Source organism: Synchiropus splendidus, chromosome 2 (genome assembly GCF_027744825.2).
Source record: "Synchiropus splendidus isolate RoL2022-P1 chromosome 2, RoL_Sspl_1.0, whole genome shotgun sequence".
Taxonomy (NCBI): domain Eukaryota; kingdom Metazoa; phylum Chordata; class Actinopteri; order Syngnathiformes; family Callionymidae; genus Synchiropus; species Synchiropus splendidus.
In genome coordinates, this window is record NC_071335.1 from 31,334,492 (window position 1) to 31,348,998 (window position 14,507).

Consider the following 14,507-nt stretch of genomic DNA (forward strand, 5'->3'; position numbering starts at 1 on the left):
CGTCAAGAACAGTATCTGACAGATGGAAGTGCAGCTGTATGTTTCTGGTATGTGTGTCAGCAAGCTAGGGCCTTTATGAATCTGCATACTTGCACAATTGAAAATTGACTTAAAGCAAGGTTTTCTGTGGAAGGTCACGTCGTGGTGGGAATCAATAAGAAAGATGACAGAATGTCTTTTGAGCTGCGTTGTACACGGAGGTCGGAGCGCTCATCATTTTTCAGTAGCCAGAAAATCTATTCTTCCCTTCATCACTTTAGATAACCTCTTGGACATGAACCCCATTTCACTGAATCAACGTCATGTCATTTTGTCCTTGCCAATGAAAAGCTTGAGAGATTCCATCAGTGTTTTGCTTGTGACTTTTTAATCAAAACAACAATTTCGGAATTTAAGAATTCTTGTATTCTTTGGCCAGATGGTGGGAGAAGTAGACTGAAAGAGGCTCTTACTGCAACAGCAATCTGGATGCTAAGAGACAAGACCTAAGTTCAGACTAGTCACCTGCCCAGTCAGGATTGAACACTTCAGAGGCTAAACAATGTTGTTTGCTAGCAGATCACAATGCTGTGTTTTCACCAAGCCGTACGGGCAGGTGGGTCTTGAGTAGTACAGAAACAGGTCCCTTTTCCCAGGTTTGTCTTGCATCCCCACCGAGAGTAGCACCCTTGTTGGTGGCCAGTGATGTGGATGCAGCTTCACGAGCCATTTGTCAGTGGCGACAATCTCATTGTTCCAGCAACCAAGGCGGCTAGTTCAGCAGCTCCTGTTCTTTCTGAGCTTTTTGTGTTTTTGTTTAGTCTGCTCTTGTACTTTTTGTCTTGTTTTAGTGTCGATATGCCAGACCCACCATGGACAGTGATACATGCTGAGTTCCAGATACCAAAACTTCTGCTGTGATGTCTCTTACCCTTGAATGGGACATCACTGTAGTGCCTGGGACCTGGGCAAAATGCGGACTGAGGGCCACATACGAACCATTCACTGCATTTCTATGGCCCTTGAGACTTCAGATTATAACTTCACCTTCACCTTCACCTTCTTCTGCCGCTTATCCGGGGTCGGATCGTGGAGGCAGCATTCGGAGCAGGGTAGCTTCCCGATCCGCACAAACCTTCTCCAGCTCTTCCCGGGGATCCCGAGGCGTTCCCAGGCCAGACCGGAGACATCATCTCTCCAGTGTGTCCTGGGTCTTCCCCGGGGTCTCCTCCCGGTAGGACATGCCCGGAACACCTGCCCAGGGAGGCGTCCAGGGGGCATCCGGATCAGATGGTGGTGAAGATTATAACTCATTGTGTAAAAAAAAAACCCTTCTGAGAGCCAGCATTTATCCTCTTCTTATGAGTTGAGATTTTTGTTTTTGCTTCTTGTCATTGTTTCTTGTCCCACAGAATAAACTCATGTTCGCAGAAACTCGCAGGGGAAAATATTATCATATCATGTTATTCCTTGATGCTTATCGCGTTTCTTCATTTGTTTAGATGTCACATGTTTGTGGGAATAAAGTTGACCGATTTATTTAAATACAACCCAATGATTTAAGATTCATGAGCAGATGTGACATACTTTTCTGTTTACCGACGTGATGCATTCACTGTCATTTTGCATAAAGAAACCAAATATAGCACAAGAGAAATCTGACTCAAGTCTCACGTTATTTTCCAACACTCGAGAGAGAAGCATCAAATGTTCTGCTCCATCTCATCCGACTCTTTTCCACTTCTTTAATCTCCGCAAGGGTGTATGAAAATCATGAAAATCTGCATGGGGAGTGATGTCACTTGACGAATAAAAGAACCTTCATTTCTGCCCGAGAAGCAACACACAAGATCTTCCAGTGTGTTTTCCTGGTCTCGCAAGATCTCGCTGATCATCCAGTCACTGCTTGAATGCATCAATATCACGAAATAACGTACTATAATACTGTGATACTGACTATAGTGAATAAATAAATTCCAGGTGGCAGCTCCCTGCTTCCATACTAAACACAGGGTGCACATCTTTAACAAACTTGGGATTATTTTTATGTCATAACCCACAAAAATCAGAGATTTGTTCTCCAGCACTATGTGTATCACTTACGGACATTTTTATATACAGTACTTAGGCTAAGATTTGCGACACTTAGTGTAAGTCAATAAATCCCCGTACATGACTGACATGAGACAGAGGAGCAACTGCTTGGCAACGAAAAATGATTTAGTTGTGACTCTGTATTCTACCAAGCCGACACAAATCAAGTACAGTTGACGCACGACGACACATCAACAACCTGGTCCCTCCCCATCTGTCACCTGAACAAGGTAGACAGAGACAGAGACTCAATATACCAGACATTTATTCTGCTCCGTGTAACACCCGCAATTTGCCTTTTTATTTATCTCCTGAGTTAAACATTGTATCGATTTCTGACGCTGGCTACGTTCCCAGCTCACTTATCTCATCTCTCAGTCGTACTGTAAATAAGTAATGAGGGTTTTACCCAACAAGTTCATTACGTTTTCATTCACCTTCCACATTTACAAAGAGTGCATTTCGGTATCTTGTAAACACTCTCGTAATTTGTCACTGTAAAAATGCCAAGCTGAAGACGCGGTCTTTATGCTGCTTTCATGGCCGTAATAAAGTGAATGTAAGATTTATATACAGATTTCTTCCTCTCAGACGGTGTGTGTTTGCGTCTTGTTCAAATCTGCCAAGTGTCCTCTTCAGTGTGGCGCTTTTATGTCCATTGAGCTAATGAGCCTGAGCTGACTGGCTAGCCTTGACATGAGACGATAAACGGCTGGTCACCACATATTTCATGCGCTGAAATGCACTGCGTGAAAGGTGCCAGTCAAATGTGTTGAAGCTTGTCCAACACCATAATAATGATTTCCACTCAGTGGAAGTCACTTTGGAGTTTGAGAAGCGTGACCAAGAGCCGGGGCAGCACCGGTGGCAGGCGGAGAAGAGAACCCACAGCTGGTAGAGGCAAATATGACCTGAGGCATCACAGATTTTATTGCAATGTTGGAGCAGAAAATAAGCTCTGGACACATCTGCCCATAAAGGACAGCTCTATCTAAGCAGCAGCCTCCTGAGTGTGTCTTCCCTGCGCCCGCGGCGTTCCCAGTCTTTAAAAACTTAATAAGCTTCTGATTAAAGTCTACTGGCGTGTTAAAATGGTAAGGGTCCGTAAAGCTATATGACAGTCGGATATTTGTATAAACGTTTTTTCACTTTTTACTGGGGTGCAGTGTTCTTTGGAAGATCCAGACATAACGTGAAATGTTGAGAATGAACGCGACAGAACAAAAAGTCTTTTTCAAAGGTAAAAACACATTAATTTTATATGATCTGGTTGTGTCCAACACTGAATTGTATTTAGATGGTACAGTGGTACCTCAGTTCTCGACCACAATCCATTCCAGACGGCCGTTGGAGAAGCGAATTGTTTGAAATCTGAATCGACTTTTCCCATTACAATGAATGGAAAAAGATGTGCATGTGGGAGAGGTTGCCGAGTGAGTGATGTCTCTCCAGAAGTGAAGAGGTGCCCGGTGCGTGTCCAGCTCTGAATGTGCGCTTCTGTGCAGTTTGGCTGTGACAAAGTCATAAACCAAGTCACGCTCTGTCCCAGACTCGCCTCATCCCTGTCCCAGCTCCAGCCCACAACAGGACATCAAACCCTGGAGTGGAGGTGTGGAGAGCGAGCACCTCCCCTGTGACACTCTACCACGGTCCAGTGTGGAGACAGGAAAGGTTTTACACCTCAATATGAAGAAAAAACAGTCAGTAAATGTAGCTAACGGGACACGTCTGTATACTGAGGCTGCGTTATAACAAAGCGCGTTGTGGGTCAGCTGATCGGTCCGCGCATGTTATGTTTTTTCCGGGGGCATTTGAGTTTCTGGATTTTTGTTTGAAATCCAAATTTAAAAAATCTCGATTTTTTTGTTCGAATTCCGATTTGTTCGAAGTCCGAGACGTTCGAAAACTGAGGTACCACTGTACTGTCACCACCTGGTTCTTTAAAAATGAACTAATATGTTTTGACTGATCGGCACTCTTCATGTAACGTATTGAACAAAATTGGCCTGGTGACGTTCCCAGCTTGGGTTTCTGTCTTCTGTCATGGGGTTCAATACCGGACAAGTAGGTGTGGTCAGGGAAGGAGAACGTCTACCAGTGAAGGATGAAGGCAATTCAAAACTATCAGGAGATTTCCATTTATTGAAGCCTGAGCTTATGGAGTATTTTATGAAAAGAGATGTACTCTCACACTCCAGTGGGATCCAATATCAGTTTAAAGAGCCCTGAAATGAGCAGGATGGGATACTGATAAAGGTGCTACTGTCTGTTTTGTATCCCTTTCAATTTACAAAGTCTGAGATTGGAATTGGATTGGTGCTTCCCAATTTACCTAGGAAACATCCTTTTGCACACGTTAAATGCAATTAAATGCATGTTTTTACTTGGATGGAGGTTAGGTCTAAAAACAGAGCTCTGTTGGTTACACTGCACTCCACAAAAAATAAATAAATAAATGGAAAACAATAAACTGAATATAACCAGAAACGGAACATTTCCAAATGGACTGCTTAAATGTACCACCAAATTCAGGTTTTCAATGTTTTTTTTCTCATTTTATCGACCGTATAAGTGTGATTACCATTTTTTTTTTATTTGTGTCGCCGCAAAATATTATTCTTGCATCGTCTCGTTTTAAAGCAAATTTAATTTTTGTAAACAGCGCCATCTAGCGAAGCCTATGTAGACTCTGGTCTTATTTAACTTTTACAAGTCGTACATGTAAATCCAGGGACTTCGAATAAAATAGAATCAAAAGTCAGTGCAATGAACGCAAAGGCGTGCGCCAATATTTCAGACGGAGTTTCCCAATATCGCAACCGGCCTGCCCCTCCTGACATTAGCTGATCTCTATCGCCTCCCTGTGGTTGGTAGGTTGAACTTCAATCTGCTGAGTGCACGGATCATTTTCAGAAACCCTTTACAGCAAAAAGGCTCGACTTTTCGGCTGAGGTGGAAGAAAACACAATCCAGTGACACAGTTTTTCCCAGTCGCTTTGGTACATTTCCCAGATCAGAAATGAAATTCTCGAAACTTCTTGTTCGATCTGCGCATCATTGTCACTTGTGCGCAACAGCAGTTTATCAAGAGGTCAAGTTGCAAATGCTTTAGTGCAGGCCTTCTTAACCTTTTTGACCTTGGGGCCCACCTTTCCCAGAACAAATGGGCCCAGGCCGATTGAAGTAATAATACTGAATCTTTACTCTTGATTTCATTTGTGATCAATAACCATATTTAATGTACTTACACGTAAACAAACCAAAACCTTGTGAAATGACATGAAGCCATGTCATTATTGCAAATATATTTGTCATAGAAAAGTCCAATCGAAGAATAGACAAAAATAAACTGTCGAGAAAAAAAAAAATGAATAAAATAAATATAACAAAATCATGTTTAAATATGATAAAATAAAAATAACATTTTCTATTTAAACTCCAAAGAAGATATAAGTGAAGTGTAAAGAACAGTATCGCCATAAAGTGTTCCAATTCATTTTCAAAACTGCTTCAACAGTTTTTACTGCTGGGGGCGACGGCATCACTTTCTTCATCATTTTTTCTTTTCTTTTCAAGAACCTCTCCGTAGTTGGTAACTATCACAGATTTGGAGCTGTCAAGTCACTTCAGGGACACACTACTGCCACTATAAGTGGCTAAGGTGTAAAACCAAAAACTTTAGCGGCCCACTAGGAGGCGCTCGCGGCCCAACCACGAGGCCCGGCCCTATGGTTAAGAATCACTGCTTTAGTGCATCCATTCAAATATCACTGAGCGATTCTCTTCTGTATTTCTACATGATCAGCTCATGTGGATCAAAATGCATTATCATGCGTTTCTCTTGACTTGTGTGTCACGACATTTAGGCATTAGTTCATCGCACAAGTCCTACTATGTAAAATGGTTCATCATGTCGCCCTTTGTCAAGCTCATTTCTATGAATTACCATCAGACCTTTTCCATAAATCTGTCCGGAATTTGTTCATTGTTCCCGGGTGAATCTTGACTTTCTCTAACACAAGGACATGCATGAAGCATTAGAGATGGAAAGTTCATGATCACCTGCCACACACACACACACACACACACACACACACACACACACACACACACACAGATGACCATCTGGCTGTCATGGATGCTGCATGTCATGACATCACAGCAGATCCCTGCATATTCTGGATAAGACACTCTAACAGATTCTTCCCATGCTGCATCGCGAGAGAAGATACTTGTGATCTGGACGAGAATTTGTGGGTCAAACTCCAGGACCATTGGGAGGTGTAGGAAGACTGCACTGCATGTAAATTCCCCTAAAAGATGATCCTATCTTGATATTTCTACTTTTTTTGTTCTTCTTTTTTCCTTTGAGCTATGCAGCGCTGTCTTGTCCTTTCTGTATCAATGACGTGGTCTGTCAACAAATGACAGCACAGTAAAAGCATAAACGTGTCCAGTTGCAGTTAATTACCCTCATACATTAAGTTGTAACGTAGAAATACTTTTGCCTTTTTGACATGAACTATAGTATAGTTCATGTCAAAATATCCTTCCAGAGTCACTGTTATACTGACCGATCATGACTAATAAATTTGACTGACTTGTCTGTACACAATGACACAAGGACTTGAAATTCTGATGCGGGGTTTGACTCTCAACCGAATTAAATCCTCTTTTACAGCAGACCAAAAACCAGATTTATATTTATACATTTATGTGTTGCCTCCATACTGAGAGAAAGAAATATTTACAAATGACAGAATCTCCTCTGCCAGTACTATTTTGGAACTACAAATATGGCCCGTAAGATCAGGAGGACACTCTGTTCAGTGCTTATGTGAGGTGTTATTACTGTTTTTCAGAGGAACGTTCCAAAGTGGCTGAGAAAAACTGTCATTCAAAGCCTTCCCTGCAAAAAAACAATGAACTGATAACTGAGTCTCCGAAAGCCAGGGGTCATTTATTCATGTGGGCTGCGTCATCAGGCTTCTGATTCACTCGACAAGCTTTGGGTTAAGACCAGAATTCAAATGTGAATCACATTTGGGAGTTTACTGTCTAATGTGATAGATAGACAGATAGATAGATAGATAGATAGATAGATAGATAGATAGATAGATAGATAGATAGATAGATAGATAGATAGATAAACAGACAGGCAGACAGATGATAGACGGATGGACGGACGGATGGACGGAGAGATGATAGATAGATAGATAGATAGATAGATAGATAAACAGACAGGCAGACAGATGATAGACGGATGGACGGACGGACGGACGGAGAGATGATAGATAGATAGATAGATAGATAGATAGATAGATAGATAGATAGATAGATAGATAGACAGATAGATAGATAGAAGGACGGCCAGACAGAGAGATAGATAGATAGATAGATAGATAGATAGATAGACAGATAGACGGACAGACAGACAGACAGACAGATAGATAGACAGATAGATAGATAGATAGACATATAGATAGATAGATAGATAGATAGATAGATAGATAGATAGATAGATAGATAGATAGATAGATAGATAGATAGACAGATGGACATACAGATAGATAGATAGATAGATAGATAGATAGACAGATAGACGGACAGACAGACAGACAGACAGACAGATAGATAGATAGATAGATAGATAGATAGATAGACAGATAGATAGATAGATAGACAGATAGACGGACAGACAGACAGACAGACAGACAGATAGATAGATAGATAGATAGATAGATAGACAGATAGATAGATAGATAGACAGATAGACGGACAGACAGACAGATAGATAGATAGACAGATAGATAGATAGAAGGACGGACAGACAGAGAGATAGATAGATAGACAGATAGACAGATAGATAGATAGATAGATAGATAGATAGATAGATAGATAGATAGATAGATAGATAGATAGATAGATAGATAGATAGATAGATAGATAGATAGATAGACGGACAGACAGAGAGATAGATAGATAGATAGATAGATAGACAGATAGACGGACAGACAGACAGATAGATAGATAGACAGATAGATAGATAGATAGGTAGAAGGACGGACAGACAGAGAGATAGATAGATAGATAGATAGATAGATAGATAGATAGATAGATAGATAGATAGATAGACGGACAGACAGAGAGATAGATAGATAGATAGATAGATAGACGGACAGACAGACAGATAGATAGATAGACAGATAGATAGATAGATAGATAGATAGATAGATAGATAGATAGATAGATAGATAGATAGATAGATAGATAGGTAGACGGACAGACAGATAGATAGATAGATAGATAGATAGACAGATGATAGATAGATAGATAGACAGATAGACGGACAGACAGACAGACAGAGCCAACAACACAACGACACCAGTAGCCACGACATCACTATGAAGGGGCAGTATCGATATGAGCTGTAAGTCGCATAAAAACCAGTTCATCCTGAACCTAAGCAGACGCGCTACACTGGGGTTGAACAATGAAGAAACTAGCGGTTGTGTCATTCCTGGAGACACAGCCGGTTCAGTCCAGACAGGCTAAGTTTCCGGCTGATCCCGGTTGTCGTTGTCATGGAGATGACGTAATGCTGCAGCACTCGGACTGACTGCGCAAGCGCGGGCGCAGGGCGGACCCTGCACAGACCCGTTTCTTCTCCGCCATTTTCCCAGTTGGAGCCAGGAGCCAGAGGGAGCGGTACTCCGCTGCAGCAGACTAACCGGACTCCGTCAAGCTTCCAACAGCCTCTCCATCTTCACCTTTCCTGAAAACAAACAGCCGCAAACATGCGCGAAATCGTTCACCTGCAGGCCGGACAGTGCGGAAACCAGATTGGAGCAAAGGTAGGAGTGAAGGCGACATTTGCATGAGCGACGATCACTGTTTTGTTTTCCGTGACCGGGGTGGTTTTGTGTGAATGAAGTGTGGGAAAGCTAAAGTAGGTCATCGCGGCGGGGTGTTGTGTAAGTGGGCAGACGCGGCCAACAATAGCATCATGTGTGATGGGCGGCGGCAGGGAGCGACATCCCCGCTGCTGTGTCCTCTGATGGACGCGCGGCTTGATGCTTCCCCTCCGTCGCTCATGCCGGCGCTGCGCGCGCGACTTCTTGCTGTATGCGCGCGCGCACGGCCGTCTGAGTGTGAGGAGAGGGGTGTGGCACAGACGCCCGAGGCCCGGGAGAGGTGCCAGACTGCCATTCACGTGATCGTAAAACATCCTGAGGTGCTAAATGACTGTTATTACAGCGCTATCACGACGTAAGAAATGACTTGACATGAGCATTAAAATGATGGAGATGGTGCGGCGTTGTCTCGCCTTCGATCGTTTCGTGCCACTCCGATGTGTGCTCGCCAGGGTGATGACTACATAAATCGATGCATTTGCTTTAACGTTTGACAAGAGGATTTCAGACGTGTAGAGTTAGAACGAAGCCAGTGTTCATCTAGGACCCTTTTTAAGGACCTTTTGGAAAATCTCGGCAGCCAGGGGAGAAAGAATTGACCAAAAATCGAATTATATAAACAAAAAAAATGAGTGATGTATTTGCCTTTAATTTATACACACTGAATTTCTTTTTATAGAAAGAATTGATCACCCTCTGTCAGGGTGGTCAAGCTATCAAAGGTCACATATTGTGCTAATGTCAGGGCATATGAATATATCTTGCTCCCCAGTGGAACACTACAGTACATTTCTTTTAATAAAACACTGTGAGACTAGGTTCATCTGATTCAAAGAGACGCACCAACACGTGACACTGGATCACTGCTGCACTTATGCCCTGGTAGAAGTGTGAATAGGTGACTGATCGGGCATCAAATATTCTGGCAAGTGAGTCGGCCAAGCCTATTTGGACCAGTTCACCACCATACTAGAGGGTGAGGTGTGAGAATTCCGTATTTAACTTTAAAAAAATGCACGTGTCCTACACCAAGATGTATCGACAGAGATATGTGTGCTGCTTTTTGAACGCTCAGGGGCAACTCAAACACCTGGCATGGTTGGTTGTTATGCTTACTACCTTTGCTGACTTTGTTCTCTTTGATCTCGCTCTAGTTTTGGGAGGTGATCAGTGATGAGCATGGCATCGACCCCACAGGATCCTACCATGGAGACAGTGACCTGCAGCTGGACAGAATCAATGTCTACTACAATGAAGCCTCTGGTGAGTACTTCTGTTTTGACACATCCAAGACCTTGAAGTGGTGACTGAAATGTGTTGTGTTGTCGGTCCAGGTGGGAAGTATGTGCCCAGGGCCATTCTGGTGGATCTGGAGCCTGGAACCATGGACTCAGTGCGCTCTGGCCCTTTTGGACAAATCTTCAGACCTGACAACTTCGTTTTTGGTGCGTGAAGCGAAGCCAAAAAAAAAATGACCAATGAAAATTGAACTTGCCATTATAACGCGCCTTTTAACACTGTAGGTCAGAGTGGGGCCGGCAACAACTGGGCTAAGGGTCACTACACCGAGGGAGCTGAGCTGGTGGACTCAGTTCTGGATGTTGTGAGGAAGGAGGCCGAGAGCTGCGACTGCCTGCAGGGCTTCCAGCTTACACACTCTCTCGGGGGCGGCACCGGCTCTGGTATGGGAACCCTGCTGATCAGCAAGATTCGGGAGGAGTACCCAGATCGTATCATGAACACCTTCAGTGTGGTGCCTTCTCCAAAGGTACAGTCATCTCTCGTATGGCTTATTAAATGATAACGTTTAATGTGTAAAATGCAGTTTTTCACTTTAATAATGCTAAAACATTCAAAGTAGTGATGATGAAAGCAGACAGAACAGAAAGAATAAATGATGAAAAAAAACAAAAATAGCTGCCTGCAGAAAGCAAACTAAAGTGAAAGAAGGGAAGTCAACACTGCTGCTCAGCTTCCACCCTCAGCTCCGACAAAGGGAAGCAATCCATTTTTAGCAACCATAATTCTGCAGTGGAGAAGGCTTACTGTGAGGGAGCGAATCATTTCGGAGGTGATGAAGAGTTGACGTTGCCATTAGTATAATACCACTGTATCTCAGATAACCTTAGTGCATATCTGCAGAAGCTTAAGTGGGCGATCTATCTTAAGAAGACATAGAGGTGAGTCAGAGTAGGTAACTGCAAACACAAACCAATAATGCGTTGAAAGCGTTGAAAGTGTCTTGCTTGTGCTAGATCCAGGGTCATTTCAAATAGCCCTGTGATTTCCCCCGCAGGTATCAGACACGGTGGTGGAACCTTACAACGCCACCCTGTCTGTCCATCAGCTTGTCGAGAACACAGACGAGACGTATTGCATTGACAATGAGGCCCTGTATGACATCTGCTTCCGCACCCTCAAACTCACCACTCCCACCTACGGAGATCTTAACCACCTGGTCTCCGCCACAATGAGCGGCGTCACCACATGCCTGCGCTTCCCCGGCCAGCTCAATGCCGACCTCCGCAAGCTGGCTGTCAACATGGTTCCCTTCCCCCGTCTGCACTTCTTCATGCCGGGCTTCGCCCCACTCACCAGCCGTGGTAGCCAGCAGTACCGGGCTCTGTCCGTGCCTGAGCTCACTCAGCAGATGTTTGATGCCAAGAACATGATGGCCGCCTGCGACCCCCGCCACGGCCGCTACCTGACCGTTGCCGCGGTCTTCCGCGGCCGCATGTCCATGAAGGAGGTGGACGAGCAGATGCTGAACGTGCAGAACAAGAACAGCAGCTACTTCGTTGAATGGATCCCCAACAATGTGAAAACAGCCGTGTGCGACATCCCGCCGCGCGGCCTCAAGATGGCCGCCACTTTCATCGGCAACAGCACAGCCATCCAAGAGCTCTTCAAGCGCATCTCAGAGCAGTTCACTGCCATGTTCCGCCGCAAGGCTTTCCTCCACTGGTACACTGGCGAAGGCATGGATGAGATGGAGTTCACCGAGGCAGAGAGCAACATGAATGACCTGGTGTCCGAGTACCAGCAGTATCAGGATGCCACCGCCGAGGAGGGCGAGTTTGAAGAGGAGGGGGAGGAGGAAGGGGCTTAAGCCTCCGCTCTACTGATGCCACTCCGATTAACTTCATTCATTCACTCGCTTGAGTCCTGATCTGCTCCACTCTATTTCACACGACAACACTACATCTCTCTTCTCTCGGTTCTCTCCCCGCTCTTCGTGCTTCGTTTACTCCACCAGAGGAGGAGTTGCAGCGCTGATCTGCTTGTGGTCACGTAGAGGTAGTAGTAACACATCCTGTGACCTTTTTGTTAATATTCCTCTGTTAAACGTTGTCATATCTGGACCAAGAATCTTCATGTCCACGCTTTTCATTTTACATTTTGGCCTACTGTGACTGACATTGAAATAAATGTATTGTGAACAAACTGTGAATGCTTGGACGATCTTTTTCTTTTTTTTTTTTGAGATTTTTAGAAGTATAAAACACATGCTTAGAAAGTCTAGAAATATACAGATCATATACAACATATCATAATTAATACAGCCAGCTCATAGTACTATCAGTCTGCCACAGCTCAAGAATCATGTTGAGCAACACTTAATTTCACCTAAACCAGTGGAGAGCAATTAAATTTCCTGAAGGGCCACATTAGACTGTAACGGTTATAAGGGGCCAAGATCAAAAGAAAGACAAAAACAATGACTATGAGACATCATGGAAAAATATCTCTAAAAATAAATACAGTGGTACCTCGGTTCTGGACCACAATCTGTTCCAGACGGCCATTCCAGAAGCGATTTGTTTGAAATCTGAATAGATTTTTCCCATTACAATGAATGGAAAAAGAAATATTGTGTTCCAAGCCTTAAAATAGGCTTTTGTAGGAGTGAATGTAGAGCGTCTGCTGCAGGTGTCTATGTGTGTGGCCGCTGCATGTGGGAGGGGTTGCTGAGTGAGTGAGGTCTCTCCAGAAGTGAAGAGGTGCCCGGTGTGTGTCCAGCTCTGAATGTGCGCTTCTGTGCAGTTTGGCTGTGACAAAGTCATAAACCAAGTAACGCTCTGTCCCAGACTCGCCTCATCCCTGTCCCAGCTCCAGCTGACAACAGGACATCAAACCCTGGAGTGAGCGCTCCAGCCTCGGAGGTGTGGAGAGCGAGCACCTCCCCTGTGACACTCTACCACGGTCCAGTGCGGAGACAGGAAAGGTTTTACACCTCAATATGAAGAAAGTAAATGTAGCTAACGGGACACGTCTGCATACAGAGGCTGCGTAAAACACAATAACAAAGCGCGTTGTGGGTCAGCTGATCACTCTGCGCACTTTGTTTTTTTCCGGCTTCTTTCGGGGGCGATCGAGTTCTGGATTTTTGTTCGAAATTCGAAGCAAAAAATCTCTAAATCTCTAAACTCTAAAAAAGCCCGGGACATTCGAAAACTGAGGTACCACTGTACTTAAGTAGCAAGGACAAAATTAACCTAAAAAGAGAAGTGTAAATATGCCATGAAACCTATTGAAATATTTTATTTTATAGAAAGCAACAATATAACAATATATATATTTCAAAATGTATTTTCAGTATTCCTTCAATGTGTTTTGAGGAACTAGAAATGAAAATGAAAAGAAGGACATTTAGTGGTGATAAAAGAGAAATAACAGAAAAGGGAGAAAAAAATATGTAATAAAGATATAATAGTTTCAGCCTGACTCAAACGGGCCACAAAAATGCAGGCATCCTTTGCCCAGGTCTGACCTAAATGTAGAACGTACCAGCTTGCATTCAAAATGAAGAGCTAAAAACTAAGGTCACTGATACTGTCAATCTTAAGTGATTTATCAACAGTGTTAGCCGCTCTATGAGCTACAACACGTTTGTCCAACAAAACTGCATTGTCGCCAATTCACACATAAAACACAGGTTTACATCACAGCCACCACGTGACTTAAATGATGAATAGCCGATGATATTATTTAGCTTCCAATGAAAAGTAAGTCATGAAAATGGTGTAGCAAGCACATCTGCCTCTTCTCCTCCTTCATCCTTGTGGATTAAAAATGACAAGCTGTTGCACTCTGACAGCACTGTCACGACCGAATCTCCCTCTTTCAGACGCTCACGATTCACAGTTCGTGTACGTGTCATGGTTAGTGCAAGGCCCTGGCCTCTTGGTGGCAGACTCAAGATCTGGTTGGCTGTCGCTACTGATGCTCTCCACTCTGTTGCAGTGTCAGGAGGATTGTCATAGTAGCAGACTACACAAACACATACATGACTGGATAAAAACTGTATGAGCTGCACAATCAGATGAGTGTAATATGACAACAAAAGACAACTTATTGGAATATATTTATTATAATAGGTCTAGTTATAACTGTAATACATTATTATACTTTTTTTCACCTAAGTTTTACCCAATAACACTTCACTTTGAGCACTCATCTAGAAGGCGATCTCCAAATGCAGCAAGACATCATACATTTATATGGCTTTAAAGAATATGT

The 14,507-nt window shown here is 43.4% G+C and overlaps 1 protein-coding gene across 1 annotated transcript; it reads left to right on the forward strand.

The window, feature by feature from the left end:
- Positions 1-8,727: 8,727 nt before the first annotated feature.
- Positions 8,728-12,432, forward strand: LOC128753743 (tubulin beta chain-like). The gene is made up of 5 exons (XM_053855778.1): positions 8,728-8,927; positions 10,142-10,250; positions 10,322-10,432; positions 10,511-10,755; positions 11,284-12,432. The coding sequence occupies exons 1-5, from the start codon at positions 8,871-8,873 to the stop codon at positions 12,094-12,096; spliced, it is 1,335 nt and encodes a 444-aa protein (XP_053711753.1). The 5' UTR covers positions 8,728-8,870; the 3' UTR covers positions 12,097-12,432.
- Positions 12,433-14,507: the final 2,075 nt, after the last annotated feature.